Source organism: Pseudoliparis swirei, chromosome 24, assembly GCF_029220125.1.
Source record: "Pseudoliparis swirei isolate HS2019 ecotype Mariana Trench chromosome 24, NWPU_hadal_v1, whole genome shotgun sequence".
Taxonomy (NCBI): Eukaryota; Metazoa; Chordata; class Actinopteri; order Perciformes; family Liparidae; genus Pseudoliparis; species Pseudoliparis swirei.
Window position 1 is genome coordinate 19,263,176 of NC_079411.1, and position 15,377 is coordinate 19,278,552.

The window sequence follows — 15,377 nt, forward strand, 5'->3', positions numbered from 1 at the left end:
TTGTTGTATAGAGTGGTAACCTTAGGAAAGGGAGTGAAGAGGTGGGGGGTGATCGAGCTTCATTCCTCTGCCCTCCTGAACTCCTGCCCGGCCCCTCCGGTTGGTGCTGATGATGAGGTTGGTGGGTCGGATGTTTGTACAGTGTGTGTGTGTGTGTGTGTGTGCGTGTGTGTGTGTGTGTGTGTGTGTATGTGTACTGTTTAATGTGTGTATGAGCATGCACCTGTGAATATATGAACAATGGTTTGTGGAACACAAATGCAAAAGGTCCACCGCATAATCATTTTAAGGCGAGAGCCCCCGCGAAAAACACTTTTCTTTTTCTTCTTTTTTTTGACATCCATAGTATATATGTCAGTGTTTATTTAACTAAACCTTGTCTATTTGCAGCAGTAGATTTACCAAATGTTTTCATTTGTAATGGATTATTTGCATATTGAAACATTTGCGAAGAGTTATAATACTAATACAAAATTGCCCTAATGTAGGTCACCTGGAGACGTTTTTTCATATTGGTATTTATAGTTTCTTTTATAGTTTTCTCCTATATTTCTTCCAAAATGTATGTCATTTTAAATGAGTATTTTTCCATAGACTATAATCCACTTTGATTATATCTATATTCTGCAGGGTTTTACTCTGGGGTTTGTTCATATTTCACATTTATTTATACAACATTATTCCTAAAAACCAGATAATATTTATTATATAATAATAAATACATGTGTTTATTGTCATGACTGTTGATCCCCTTAGTAAAAACACATGACACTAATATGTTAACAAAATGAAACAACAATGTTGCACCTGGCTTTATCTTCAGATTTCTCCTCTTGAAATGTATGCAAATTAGCACACAATATATTGCCTAACTTGATTATTTAAATAAACTCCAAAAAAATACAGGAAACTCATACAAAAAAGAATTGCCTTAATGTAAGTAATCAACTGTGTCAGTTTTATAGTGACATCTATTAGTTAAAGTTATTGTTTTTTTAATAAAAAGTATAATTCACTCATATATTGCGTAATATATATCGCAATTGAAATATCAGTCATAATAATTGCAATAAAGTATTTCTTTTCTTCCAAATATTACAAAACGGTACATGGACCTAGAAAGTGTTATTTTGTGAGTCGTTCATTAACACAATTCATCTGACAGCATTTATTTCTGGCTTTCATGTTCAACTAGGAATTTGTTGGTCACTGGGGAAAGTTTGAGAAGATGTAATCTGGCAAAAAGGTTTTGATGTCACTGCTCATTTCTCAGTCGGGATTAATGTGGCTCTCATCAATAAGATCAAAATGATAAAAGTTTAAGAATTTGTCTTTTCTAAAAACAAATCTTTAAACATCTTCTATGGGGAAGTAAAGTTGTTCCGCTTCTAAGATTTAGACGTTCCCAGTATTTTGCACACAGCATACAGATACTGTATCTCCATGGCAAAAGTCTAATATGAGGTCAGGCTTTAAAAATATATCAAGCAGGAACATAACGCATGACCAGCAGCTTCTTGTAATTCCTTTTAAAAAGTACAAAATCTAACTCACAATATTTTATGATTCCAAAATAAATTTCCCAGATGCGTGCAGTGTCTGATTTGAAAGTACATTCACATCAAAAATATAAGATTTTTTTTTATCAATACATTCCATTCATTGAGTCACTAAGATGCTGAACAACGTGAGACATTTCTATTCTGCCAAAAATTAAAGTAATGCTGTACGCTTCCAAAAATAATGTTGAGAATAACAATCCGTCTACAGTGTGTTACACGGTGCATCTACACCCGCGTTCTCATGTGATCAACTGCTATCCGACCGCAATCCATCCAAACCATTTGAATGCAATGTGTCAAATGGGGTCGTGCTGTACATGCACCTCGTGTTGGCCATCACCTGCGTCTGTACAGATGTTCAGTTTTGTGTCAGGTGGTTTCGGCTGCACGCTTCATTCCCCTGCACAGTTTTCAGGGGAATTCCAAAAAACACCCAAGGATGTCGCAACCAGTGGAGAAGTGATCACTGTACCTCCGCCTGTAACTCCGACTGTACCTCAGACTGTATCAGACTGTACCTCAGACTTTATCAGACTGTTCCTCCGACTGTACCTCAGACTCTACCCTTGACTGTATCACATTGTACCTCAAACTGTACCTCAGACTCAGACTGTTTCATAAACCAAGGTTTTGTTCGGTCGGGGGTGGCAGACTCACTTCATTCAAAGTTTGTCAGCCGCTGTTCGTCCACCTTTCTTTAAGTCACCGATGGGACGTCCCTGCTATCTCGTTCTGCATATTGCCTCTGATCAGATGAGTTCATAACAGAACTGAAACAACTTGCCACACCTGGGTTGTCCTCAGATGCTGCAAGGGAAAAAAAGCCAAAGTTGCTGATAAACTAAGGAGGCGATAAAAGTTCATGAAGTTCAGCAAGAGTCAGTGCTGAGGACATTGTGTACTTACATTGTAATGGTCAATGCTGGAGTTTTACATTTGACTGTTTTTCACCATGTCTCTCTGCAGACTGGTAAGGATTTAAAAACTGAAAAAAGTGTGAGCTGTTTTTTTCTTCTCTTTTACCCATCCATAAAAGTCATACAGTTAAAATTGTGGATTTGTTCCAATGTGCCTGAATGTTGCTGCTAGTAATAGTTGTCTGTTTTGTTTTCTACACTAATTACTCAACATCTGCCCTACCAGAGTTTCAATAAGTCTCCCGTTTATAAAACTGCCTATCATCCCTCTTCCCGTGTGCATGCTTTGTGGCTGTTTGTTGTTATATGAGTTCATATTTAAATATATTGAAGAACAGGATCGCTATTGTGGCTCATTTTTCAAAGACTTTTCCTAAAACTCATTGATGGAGGCAGACCAGGCGTCCAATCGTATGTTATGTGACATTTCAGGTGCTATGGCAACAAAATAGCAACACATGCATCTGTTTTTCCTTCCCGCTTCAGAAATGTCCCATTTATGGCAATAATATTTATACAGCACATTTCCTTTCATGTACCGTAAACTCAAAGTGCTTTACATTTAAAGACACACATATATACACATAGGCATAGACATAAGGAATTTAGCAGTATAAACAATATAGATACAAGTATACAGTCGCATATGCAAGCATACGTCAAACCACACAACTATAAATGAAACAACACATCAACACAATCAAATAGGAACATTTGCATCGCTGTACATGTTACCAAACTGTGTAAGAAACCTGTTCACACGAGTTCACACACAGGTGTTATGGTTTGTGTGTCTTCTTCGACTATTTTCCATACTGACCGGGTTATCGGCCTGCATGCAAAACTGACGTGACAGCGCATACCGGTCATGAATAGAGAGGAACATGTGGACGCTCTGCACGCATTCGGTCGAATTTGAAGAAAATATTCCACAGACTGGATGAATGGGAATGCATTATGTTCCCGATACTTAATATTGTCTCCGGCTCCCGTCCCTCCGCAGAACCTGAGCGGTGAAGATGCAGCACACCTCGTGCACGGAGGACAGGATCCAGCATGCTCTGGACATGTGTCTGGAGGGGCTGAGACGAAGCCCCACAGCAGCACAGCACTGGAACGGTAAGAGGCCTCCGATAAGGACGAGGACCACAGAGACGCTTTGGGTTGAGATATGTGACAACAACGTTTCTGCACCGCTTCAATAGAGATGAGGGACTTTCTGTGGGAATTATGATGCATGTTTTCAGTTAAAACCTTACGACTTAGGAATGAGAACTTCACACAGAAGCAGGCTTGCTTTTAAAGGTGCATGGTGTCAAAACGCAAACGTCCCCTATCTAGAGACAGTGTTTGCTTTGTCCGTTCTGGGCTACTGCAGAAATAACGGTAGCTAGCTTTATGCAGAGGGCCAGCTCTGTATCTAAATATATAGTCTCATCCTAACAAATACCGCAACGACTTCTTATTTTCAGGTGATGGTTATCTAAAGAAAAAACACTTATTAATATTATATTTAATTTCTGTCAATTGATTACCTTAAATACTTCACACTGTCCATCAACCTTTTAGACGGCAGGCATTTTGATGTGAAAAGTCCAGATGTATTTAATAACATTGACGATGGTTGCATTCCACTTAGGGGAAGCTCTTTGGCTATTCCTGATAGCTTAGTACAACTGAGCTTGTCTGCTGTCGAAGAGGTGTATTGTGGAGTCGGTGGCTCAAACCTCACATGTGCCTCAGCCAAAGTAATGCCAAATAAAAAATGTCACCGTCAATTTTCCTTCATATTTTCCTCATGTTCAGGCTGGTTTTGTGGATGTTAGCTAGTCATGGTGAAGCGTTGTGTGATGCTCGTCACCTGAAGAGGTTGGAAGGAGACACACGTTTCCAAAACGTGACGTTTTTAGGACTTCTATGCTACACTAGCTACTAAAGGTTTAAATGTTTACACATTCTGACAATGATTATAACAGTGAATAAATAGAAACAGTGTTGTTCCGTCCTTCCTCTATCTAAGTCCCCAGGTGATCACATAGTTCACATCTACACTCTTATCTGCAGACTTTAGCTTCTGTCTTTAGCTGTTTCTACAGCTGAATCAGTTTCACGTCCTGGATATCTCCTTCAAACACGTATTATCGACCTCTCGGTCTATTCTCGGAAATGGCTCTTTCAAAGAAAAAAAATCAGATAACATTTATTAAGTGAGTGCAGTTAGTGACAGTGTGGGCTACATGGCAGCATAGCGGGGGGGGGGGGGGGGGGGGCAGGGGAGGCGCAAGTGCCTTTTTTTCGTCAGGCGCGGCACCGGAGCTCTGCGGCGCGCGCGAGACGGAGATCGGAGTAGTGTTAACGCGACACGTAGAGACATAATGACATGCTGCTGTAGAGACGACCAGCAACAGACGTATTGGAAGCTCATTCTGCACATGCGTTAAATGCGTTAAAGCAATTTAACTAATTAATCCTGTAATTTAATCATAACGCGTTAACGCGTTATTTTTCACAGCACTAATATATATATATATATATATATATGGTTCTTTGAAATAAGTTTTTTTGAGAAATCATAGGTTAGGGCACTTATAAGCTAGATAGCTTCAGCCTCGACCCTTTCGGTCAGCCACTTTCTTCTTTTGTTGAATTCTGATTGTTGTATATTTTGCTGATCGAAATAAACTAAACTAAACTAAAATAAACTAAACTAAACTAAGGGGTTAAAAGGGCCCCATTTGTGAATCCCACAGAACCAAACCCACCCCGGGATGGGGTGTAGGAGTAATCACACGAGGTGATTCTCGCCAAACCGTCCCACCCCGTTGGGTATGGAGGACTTAAAATGACTAAAGGATGTGTCGGCGTGTACGTGCTGATCTGGAGTCAGTTTGGTAGGATTTGGGTATAAATAAATTATTTCATTTAAAATATGGATTTTTATTTAAAGATATCCATGTAATTTGCATGCAAAATAGGTCTACCCGAACCAGCGGACAACAAATTCAACCCGCGGCAACACTTCAAAAGTAGCCCAATTCCGCGGGAAAACCGCGGACCTGGCAACACTGCACACGGCGCAGCCTCCGCTGTCAAAGTTAAATGATAGGCTATCGTAACCTGCTGACAGGGCGGAGTCACCAGAGAAGTTCACAACAATAGTTTTTTTCAATTTTAATCGGCTCAGGCACCGGAAAGAAGCACCGAAATGTGCGTTGCGCTTCGGTCCGGGTAATACCTGTTGTATTGGAACCGGTACCATATTGGCACCGGGTTTCGGTACCCAAACCTAGTCTTGACTTGTTGTTGTTGTTGTTGACACTGCTGCCGTGTTTTTGTGTGCAGGAGGAAGTTGTGTGAATAGACAGCTGGGAGGAAGTGGTGGCCCAGACCACAGTGTGTGAGCGAAGCATCACGGGGCAAGAGTCACTGTGCTGCACGGTGTAAAAACAAATCAAAAGATTAAATCCGCCTCCCGCTCGTCAGCCAGTGCCAGAGAGAGAGTCATATAATTACACAAACATGTTCTCGGGTGTTATATCCTGATGGACTGTGATGATGAGATTATTTTACATTTAAAACATGCGAGCTGAAGCTGGAGTCTGTTTTTCATGTTTCACTCTCCTCATGTCATAACTCCATCCCCTGTTTAGACGATTTCCAGGGATTTGTATGTCATGAGTGTGATTACATCCATTTGAGTTTAAGTACTGAGATATTCAAATGTGCATCTCATGAGGATCATTTGAAACCTGCATCTTCATCTTTCAGTGCTGGCATCTTTTCAAAAATAAAGAGCCGTAGGCTACATCTCTCCAGTAAATATGCAAACACACTGTCAAGAGATGTTAGATAGGACTCCCGTGTGAAGAGATAGACAGCAACTGACACGTTTCTTGGAAAACATTTATGGGTAACCTGAACAAGGGCTGATGTGTTACTTCCTGAGCTCCTCAGAGAAGCAGTCAGAGCCGTTGAGACCGAGGGATCAAATGGAAAGTGAGGCCCTTTTTTCCAGCATGATAGATGTCATAATGGTGTGTGGTTTGACGTACTGTAGCCCAGCTCTCTGCATTCAGCTCAAGTTTCCATTTCACACAAACCGAAAGTTTGTGTGGGTCTGGTTATCCCCAATTTCTTTTTTGTAGATTTAACTTTAACTCATGATTTTCCTTTCGATTATTATTAGCATATTTTAATGTTCAGACCCGAAAGTCTTTTGGGGAAGAAACCGTAACTCAGTTTTTTTGCAACAGGAAATCTGTTCTGCTAAAAAATCCAAACTGAAACACCAAACAAAAGGTGTTAAAAGAAAAAAAAGCATTGACGGTAACGGACTGTACCTCATCTCAGAAACACACACAAGATTTCTGAAACCCACTTTTTAATCAAGGTGCTGTGCATATGATGACATTAGGTTAAGGTTTAGGCGAAGATTTGTTGGATTTCACAGCTGGAATAAAATGCCTCCTATCATCTGAAGTTTCCGGTTGCAACCAACAATAAGTGTTTGTGTAATTGTTCCCAGTTGTTGTGATATTAAGAAGAAAACTGGTGCTTTGGATGTCTTACTTTTCTTTTTACTGGAGGGTAAATGGATGTACTGCAACAATATAGTGATGCCTGAACTGGTCAACTCATTTTTGGTTTTCAAAGGGATTATATCTAAAACAATTTTTGAGGGTTATAAGTGTAATTGAAACATATTTATATGAAAGATGTGTGTGTGTGTGTGTATATATATATATATAAATTATAAATAAAAAATTCAATTAAATAAACCAAAAAAGAACTGAAAGAGTAGCTCAGTCTAGAGCTCTATCTATTATTTACAAAAAACAGCTTAATCTTCTTCTCCTCCCGTCATGTTTTTCCCCAAGTGCTGTTTCCCTCCTTGACCATTTATTTCTCTCCCTATTGAGGTGATCACGATCAGGTGTGTCTCTTCCCACACCTGATCCCCATGCTCTCCTAAACGAGTGGGTGGAGCCTTCTGGAACATAGACTCCAGCCACCACCTTTCCCCTCAGGCCCTTATGATATAAATAGCAAAAGGATGTCTACTCACACTGCTGGCCAAACACAGACATAGCTCTACAGACTATAGTCAGCAGCAGAGTGCAACAAACACTGACCCGGCATCACAAGTGTGGTGCTGCTGTTTATTAAATATCCGTCGTGATGGACTGTGTCTCCTCCAAGTGTGTCGCAACCCTTCCAACATGCAGTCTGTTGAAGTGCTTCATAGATGCATGTGTGCACTGATAATCAATAGTACAGCCTTTATTCTCTTCGCTGACGATCTATCATTACAAAACCGTGGCGTGTGCCGCAGCTTTGCTCAAATTTCATTTGATAAAAAGTCAAAGGTTTGGAGTAACTAAAATACTAAAGTGTCACAATTTTTTAAACTAAAGGTCCATATTTGGGTAAAGGTGCTCGTAGGCTAGATTTTCAGGAAACTTGGTGGAGGGGTGTGGAGCGCAAGTAGATTTGAAACTTGTTACGGGTAAACTCAGAGCTTGAGAGTTGACATTGTAATAAGCGACTGCCTTTTTGTACCAAAACTGTTGTGGTGAGGTGAGTCCTCCGTCTCCCGACTCTTCTGACTCTTTCACATGTGTGCGTTGTTGCGTTAACACGAGTCCACATGCGCTGTCTTTCAGTGCTGATGTGCTCGGCGGGTCAGTCAGTGAACCGCTGGAGCCTGGAGGAGCTGGTAAGGAGGGACCCCGAGAACTTCCTCATCCTCTTGAAGCAGATCCTCAAGAAGACCAAAGAGGTGAGAGGTCAAAGGGCAAAGAGAACACAGTTGTCGACGAGTAATATCCTCCCACGCTGCTGTAATCTCTGAGCGTTTAGCCTCATCGACGCTCTCTTCCTGTCTCTGTGTGCGTGCGTTCAGGTTCAGGAGCAATGTCAGTACGAGCTGGTGGCTCCCCTCGCCATCATGTTCTCCTCCACGTTGCTTCAGGTACATCCAGATACCATCTAAACCTTGTGTTGTACCAGAGGAGGTGCCCTACACAAACCATACAAACATTTCTCTTGAGGTGTTATGTGGCTAAAGCTTCCTGCACGATTTGAGTGTGTCCTTAAACCAATTACTTTCACTGACATACTTCTTCAGAATTTTTCTCAGCTTTAAGGTTTTGTGATGACGTGGCAAATGTACCTTGGGTTGTTCATTGTCACAAAGCCTGCAATAAAGTAAAACAGTGGCTAATGAAATCACGTTATTTTACACAACGCTGGGTTCCTCATATAGAATGGGACATGTTTGTTGTTTGGTGAAGTAATATTAGAATTAAGCGGTAATGGAGTAATGGAAAAGAACAAGAAAAGTGTCATATAAGCCAATGTTGTTATTACTATCGTCTGTTTAAGTTGTGTTGTTGCACCTTTTAAAAAGGCATTAAGTCAAATTAAAGGGAGAGCCTTCAGGTGAATCTCCAGATACAAATAGACTAAATAGTAAAAAGAACACTGAATCTGTATTTTGAATGTTTCCTCTCTACTAGTGTGAAAGAAAAGAGAAAACAATGTGTTCCCCTTATCGTACTAAATGGGTGCAATACATCCTATTCAAAGGTTTTTATTTCAAACCTAGTCCAAGTCATTGCATTATCAGTTGCCAAGAGGGCAACCTCCTCTCTCCAGGGGACCGGAGTGGTTGGTCCAGTCTAATGCAGGAGTCCATGAAGTTATTCTAGACTTGAAATAACTGACGTGTGCCTCGGTTGCAGACGCCGTACTGTCCTTCAGATACGGAGCTGCTGCAGCAGGCCATTGAGGTGTTTCGCTGCTTCCTCACATGGCCCGAGCCGTACTGCAGCGTGTGCAGAAACCTCCTCACCACACTGCAGCTGGAGATCAAGGCCCCAGGTAAATATAGATGGGATTCTTTAGCGCATGCGTGTGTCTGTGTGTGTGTGTGTGTGTGTGTGTGTGAGTGTGTGTGTTTCTATTCCTATCCCGCTCTGAACTGAGTCTCTGAAACCCTCCTGGGGTCTTTGAACCCTGGTAATCGCTCTCCCCCTAGTGATGAGTCAAGAAAATGCATTTAGAGCTTCTGATGCCAGAAACACCTGCAGCAACAGCATCAATGACAGGAAGTCAGATGAAGCTTAAGCATTTACAAAACAAAGCTCATTTAACACATTTGAACACCAACGCTGAAATTGTCAGGCAATTAAAGTTACATATATTTAGTCCGTGGTTGATTTTAGTTTGATATTTGTGCTTATATTAATTTTTGGAACGACAGTGTGACGCAATGCATCAAATACGAACGCCATTGTGAAAATGTGATGGCCCCCAGAGGGGTTTTATACATTTCCTTTGACTTTAAAGACGCTTCTGAAAGACATGAGTAGATTTATTTAGACACAATTTATTGTAACTATTATGCCCCAATAACGCTCACCATACTCCATAATGATGCCATTGCCATCCTTTTGTATTGGTATTGCAATGTTGTGCACTGTACTGTTCACTAACTGCACCACCTACCACCAGCTTAGGCTTGAAGCAAAGTAAAACACTTGTGATAGCTAAATATTAAAGTTAAATTACAAATTTTAAAACATAGTATACAAATACAAATTTAGATTTGACAGTGAGATCAATTAATATAGTTCTATGTGACTTACATCCCTGATATTAGAGCATAATACTGACATCGCTGAGCCCTCCTGAACATGATGAGCTGCTTTATGGTCAAACTGCTTTGTAGCCAACAGGATGATGATGTTGTAACTTCCCTCCGCCAGGACACTGTCATGAACAACACTGTGCTCTTGTCAAGTCGTTAATTTAAAAACCGTGAACAGATTGAAGAGAAAAATAATGAAATAATTGTTCTAATTCCCTCACAGGGATTTCCTTTCAGAGACTTGTGAGAGAAGAACAGTTCCTTAACACCCCCGGCCAAAGCTCCAAGACCATGTAAGTTCACACGATGAAAACTAAATGTTCTCTATGGAACTATGGAATATACTACTCTAGTCTACTACTCTGTGCTCTATGTATTTATTATTTAGGATTTATAGTAGAGTGAACTGTTGTTGGTGATATTGGGACTGTATGAGTTCACGGTCAAGGTGACATCATCTGTGTGCTGCCTGCAGGACCGTGCTCCTGATGAACCCGTGCGAGGTGCCCGCTGACTTCCTCTCGGTGGCCGAGCAGCTCAGTGGCATTCAGCACTCGCAGAGCGAGACCTACATCAAACTGATCAAACACGCCTTCCAGGCCACACTCGGCACCAAATACCCCCTACATCGCATCCACGGAGCCCTGCAGGTATGTGCTCACAGCTGTGGACCATGAACCAACATCTAGGGCTAGTTCTTAAAGACAACATTTAATTATATTCAGTTTGAAATGTGCTCAAGGGTTAGAATTACAGAAGTGTCATGTATATAGATATGAGTTACAACTACATTTTTCTTTTAAACCCTGATTATATGTGTTTAAAACAAACACCAGTAGTTTATAGTATATCGAGATACCAAGGGAATGTGTGGCATTACAAACCCTGTAAGTCACATCTATACTTTTGAAGCAGCCAATGCAAACCATCAGAGAGTGTGTCACTGTTTGAAGAATTCGATGGGACAGCACCACAGGAATGTCTCAGGACACCTTTACCATCTAGTGGATGCTCTTTGCAGGCAAAACCCCTGACTGAATTGGGGTCCATCTTCTCCACGGTAAGTTGTGTCCTCGAGGCGGCGGCTGCCATGAAGGACCCTTTGAAGGGCCGTAGTCACGTGATCCAAGGACTTGAGCAGCTGAGGGAGAGCATGAGAATACCTGCATCCAACGGAAGGAAGTCTGATGGTGAGGGGGGCGGATTTTATGATCTGGGGGATATAAACACACTCGTTATAATATTTCGGATTCCAGAGGTTATTGCTCTGATGCTTTGATGTCGTCCCCTTCAGGAATGCTACAAACTCTACGCTTACCGACAGCCAAGTGTTACATGTTTCACTGGGAAACAGATAACTTTGGTAAAGTATTCTGCATCATACTTCATTGATTCATACACAGGAATATCTCTCTGCTTTGAGAGGATGGAGATCCAGCCCCATTTTTAATGTGGCATAAATAAAAACCATATTTCTCTATGTTTGAGCATTTCTTTTTGTCTTTCTAAATTGCTCAATGGGATTCCTATTTGTCTTCGCAGATGTTCTGAACACCCTTTTGGAACAGGAGCCTGATGACCAAGAGCAGGCTCAGGAGGATGAGGAGGAAGACATTGATGGTGACGAAGAGGAGGAGGAAGAGGAGGAGGATGAAACAGAGAATGATGTCGGAGACGAGGAGGACGAAAACAAAGACGAGGAGGAACATGGAGTGGAATTCCCTTCAATGTCTACCATCCCTAATGGCTACATCGCAAACCACCGGGCCTCCACCTTCTCCACCATTTCCTCCCTGTCCACCGCCTCCAAAGACTCCATGTTCTCCACCTTGTCCGTAGCCTCGGAGTCCTACGCGCCGTCCCTCTTCTCTGTCACGTCGGGCGGTGACAGTGACTACTTTGAGGACTTTGACGACTACATCTGCTCCTCCTCCGTCGCTGAGAAATGCTCGCCAAAGTCCATCAACAAGGCTTCGGCCCGGATCAGCAAGCACCTGTACCGACTCTTCATTAAACCCAAGAGACCTCGATCGCTGTCCCGGGCCAAAAGCCTCGGAGACACGGAGCTGAAAGACCGTTTAGTGGGGCGGGAGAAGCGCTCCCACTCTCTTCCTCAGCAAGTCAAGTTGGGCTGTCCCGAGCCCTTCCTCCAGCCACAAAGTCAAACTCTCAGACACGTGTGCTTCCGAAGGAGGCCGATTCTCAGCAGCGATGAGTAAGATGAGACGTGAGGGTGAGGGTGGATGGTGTGGCAGGAAGTGGCGAGCCTGGCACAGCCTGAGGAGGAAGGAGAGTGCGTGTCCGCGTCTCAGCAGAGCCTTCAAGCTCCAGTTCTACTTTGTGCCCGTGAAGAGGGACTCGACGAAGACTCCTTGCCCCGTGGTTCAAACTGGAAGTCCAAAAGGAGCGTCCCCGTCTAAAGTGAGTCAACATTAGGCACAAGGTTTTTTGTTTCCCAAGCTGTCAAAGTCCGCTGTTGTAATTGTTGCTTTTGCTGAAGCAGGATCTTGACCTCACGGGCACAGGCGACAGCACCAACGACATTGCCCATCTCCTCGGTATGTTGGACCCTTGGTACGAAAGAAACACCCTTAGCCTGCTTAACTTGCCTGCCAACGTCGTCTGCCAGGTACAGCTGGAGTCCAACTTTTACACTGCCTTAACAAAACTCAACCTTACGTTTATCCAGCTAAGAATATGTGTCCTTTGTAGTCTATTACTCAATCCATGTACTCCAGAGAACTGTTATCATACAGAACAACCAAAACGACACAAGTAATCTTGATGCCTATGATAATGTTTAAAGTATGACTGAATTATTTTTGCATTGCTCTGCAGCAAACCTCAAAGTTCGAGTCGGAGTCATGTGATAGTTCTGATGAGCGTCTGCCCATCCTGGCGGACTTGGTGCTGTACTACTGCCGCTATGCCGCCCGGCCAGCTCTGATCCAGCTCTACCAGGCTGAGGTCAGACACACGCTTACACACGAACATCACACACAGCCATCATAAACTAAATGCATCACTTTAAAAACATGCATGCCCTGTATTTTGCCTGACTGTTCACAAATATTACAATGTTACAAATTCGGTGGTTGATTGAGGACTTGTTGGTGTGTTGGTGGCTGGTGTGCTGTGAGAGGAGGACGTGGGAGGTGGGTCCACTCCTGGGACTCAAAAACAGGACTCACATGTTCAGGGAATCACAAGGGTGTTATAAGTCAACACCAAATCAAACAGGACAAAAAAATGTTATAATCAAAGTTTAAAAGAAAACAGAAAATCACAGCTATGCTGGAAAAAGACGAACAAAATCACAACTATGTTGGAAAAGCAAACCAGGACAAAAAACTACACTATAAAGAACGATCAGGAAGAGACAAGACGATCTGACACAAGACACAGGTAGACACAGGCTTAAATACATGAGGAAATGGGGAACAGGTGGACACAACCAGGGGTGGAGCAGACAATCACACTAACGAGGAAACACCGGGGAAGGAAATAAAGTTTCTGAAATGAGAGAGGACAGTTACTACAAAATAAAAGCGGACATGGAAAACAGAACTAAAACTTTAAACTTAACATAAACGACGAGATATGATAGTGACACACGCTCATATCCGGGCAACCCTGCCATAAAATGCAATTTAGCACACACTTTAATGCATTATCTTTCTTTTTGTATGAGGATGAAGCTGAACTACATCTCCATTAGCGGAACATCAGTTATTTTTGTCATGATTCAGTCTACTTCTACATTTCTTGTTTCACTTGTCGCAGCGACACTTGCAAATTTGCTTTTTAATTTCCTTTAGAGAAGTTCATATTCAGGGAATGCTCTTTATGCTTCCTGCCTGCTGATTAGGTGCACCTTTTGTTTTCTTTTTATTGTCATTTTATCATCATCTCCATTAAATGCTGTCACAGTGCAGCAACTCCAGTGTTCACGTTGCCCCACTTGTTCACAAGTCTGAATGTTTATCGTCATATTTAACAGTACTGTAACATTATTATTTTGTAATGATATAACTGAAACACTGCTCTCATGGATCACTAATGTGTGTGTGTGTGTAGGTGCTGCCAGTAGACGGTTTGGTATCGACGGTGACCGAGAAGCAGTGCCTCTGACGTTGGAGGTGGTGTACAACAGGGTAAGCGGGTGATTTGTAATCCCCTATCGAAGAGAAGGTCTTGAACGCTTTACAGGAAGAAAATCCATACATAATGGCAGATAAGACGTCCACGTTGTCTACTTTCGGAGACCGTGAAGGTTCACCCTGTTCAAACCCTAATCCAACTGGTTTCGGTTGCGGTCACTTCTCCACACACAGGAAATGACGCACCGAAGTCGTGTGGCAAAAGCGTCTGGCAATCAGTCACGATCATGTGCCCTGTCCTCTGTGGTCCATGTGGTGTGACACATTAGAGACCGGACGTGCCTGTTCACTGATCATCTGTCCCTAGTCTTTCATTACATTAATTGTTCCCTTAGTTTGAAATGTTGTTCCCAGATGCAAAAGGCAACAGGTACATTTTTTTAATTTGTTAATTTCTTCCCAAAACGGTAATAATTGTTTCTCTTCTCCTCCCGTCCAGGTGGTGATCAGCGGGAGAAGCCAGTGGAAGAGAGAGACCAAAGTCTGTACGTCAGTGAACTTGACCAAAGCGTGCAAGAATCCTGAGGAGCTCGGTACGCTGCCGCCACTCACGCTACGTACCGGACTGTGCTGACAGGCTGCCGCAGGAACCAGCCACAAGACCTAGAAATGTGTTGCTTTTGCACTTCCGGCTCCTTCGGCTTAAAATTAATAGTTAATAAGGTCTTTTCGTGAATAAACTTCTGTCGAGTGCCTTTTTGTCGAGGGAACCAGTGCTACGTCGTTTCTGGAGCCGCACATTATCTACCTGGAGATTCAACATAACATAATCATTAATGATTGTCATAATATTTCAACAGGCATTTGTGTCTGCAGCCAATGTGGAATAGAAATTATGTGTTTTTGATGCACACACTTTGTAATTATGGAGCAATTACAGGTGTGTACGTGTACTCACAGTGTATTGTAAACGATCTCCGTCAGACTCAAAGATGGAGTGCCTGCAGCTCACGATGACTGAAGTCCTGAAGAGACAGAACTGCAAAAGCAAGAAGGGTTACAACCAGGTGAGCGGTGGTTTGTGGTGTTGTAGCAGCACGCTTTTAACAAAGACATTCTCTATATGAATATAAAGACATCCGTCTTT

General features: G+C 42.3%; 1 protein-coding gene across 1 annotated transcript in view; it reads left to right on the top strand.

Moving 5' to 3' along the window:
* pik3r5 (phosphoinositide-3-kinase, regulatory subunit 5) overlaps window positions 1-15,377 on the top strand; it is a 28,018-nt gene that overhangs the window by 11,307 nt on the left and 1,334 nt on the right. The window contains 15 exon segments of the mRNA XM_056408780.1: window positions 3,483-3,598; window positions 8,143-8,258; window positions 8,382-8,450; window positions 9,223-9,361; window positions 10,354-10,423; window positions 10,606-10,780; window positions 11,152-11,320; window positions 11,425-11,493; window positions 11,673-12,345; window positions 12,347-12,551; window positions 12,634-12,759; window positions 12,969-13,138; window positions 14,188-14,284; window positions 14,730-14,823; window positions 15,215-15,297. Of these exon segments, the coding sequence (XP_056264755.1) occupies window positions 3,499-3,598; window positions 8,143-8,258; window positions 8,382-8,450; window positions 9,223-9,361; window positions 10,354-10,423; window positions 10,606-10,780; window positions 11,152-11,320; window positions 11,425-11,493; window positions 11,673-12,345; window positions 12,347-12,551; window positions 12,634-12,759; window positions 12,969-13,138; window positions 14,188-14,284; window positions 14,730-14,823; window positions 15,215-15,297 (2,355 nt within the window). The 5' untranslated portion in view covers window positions 3,483-3,498.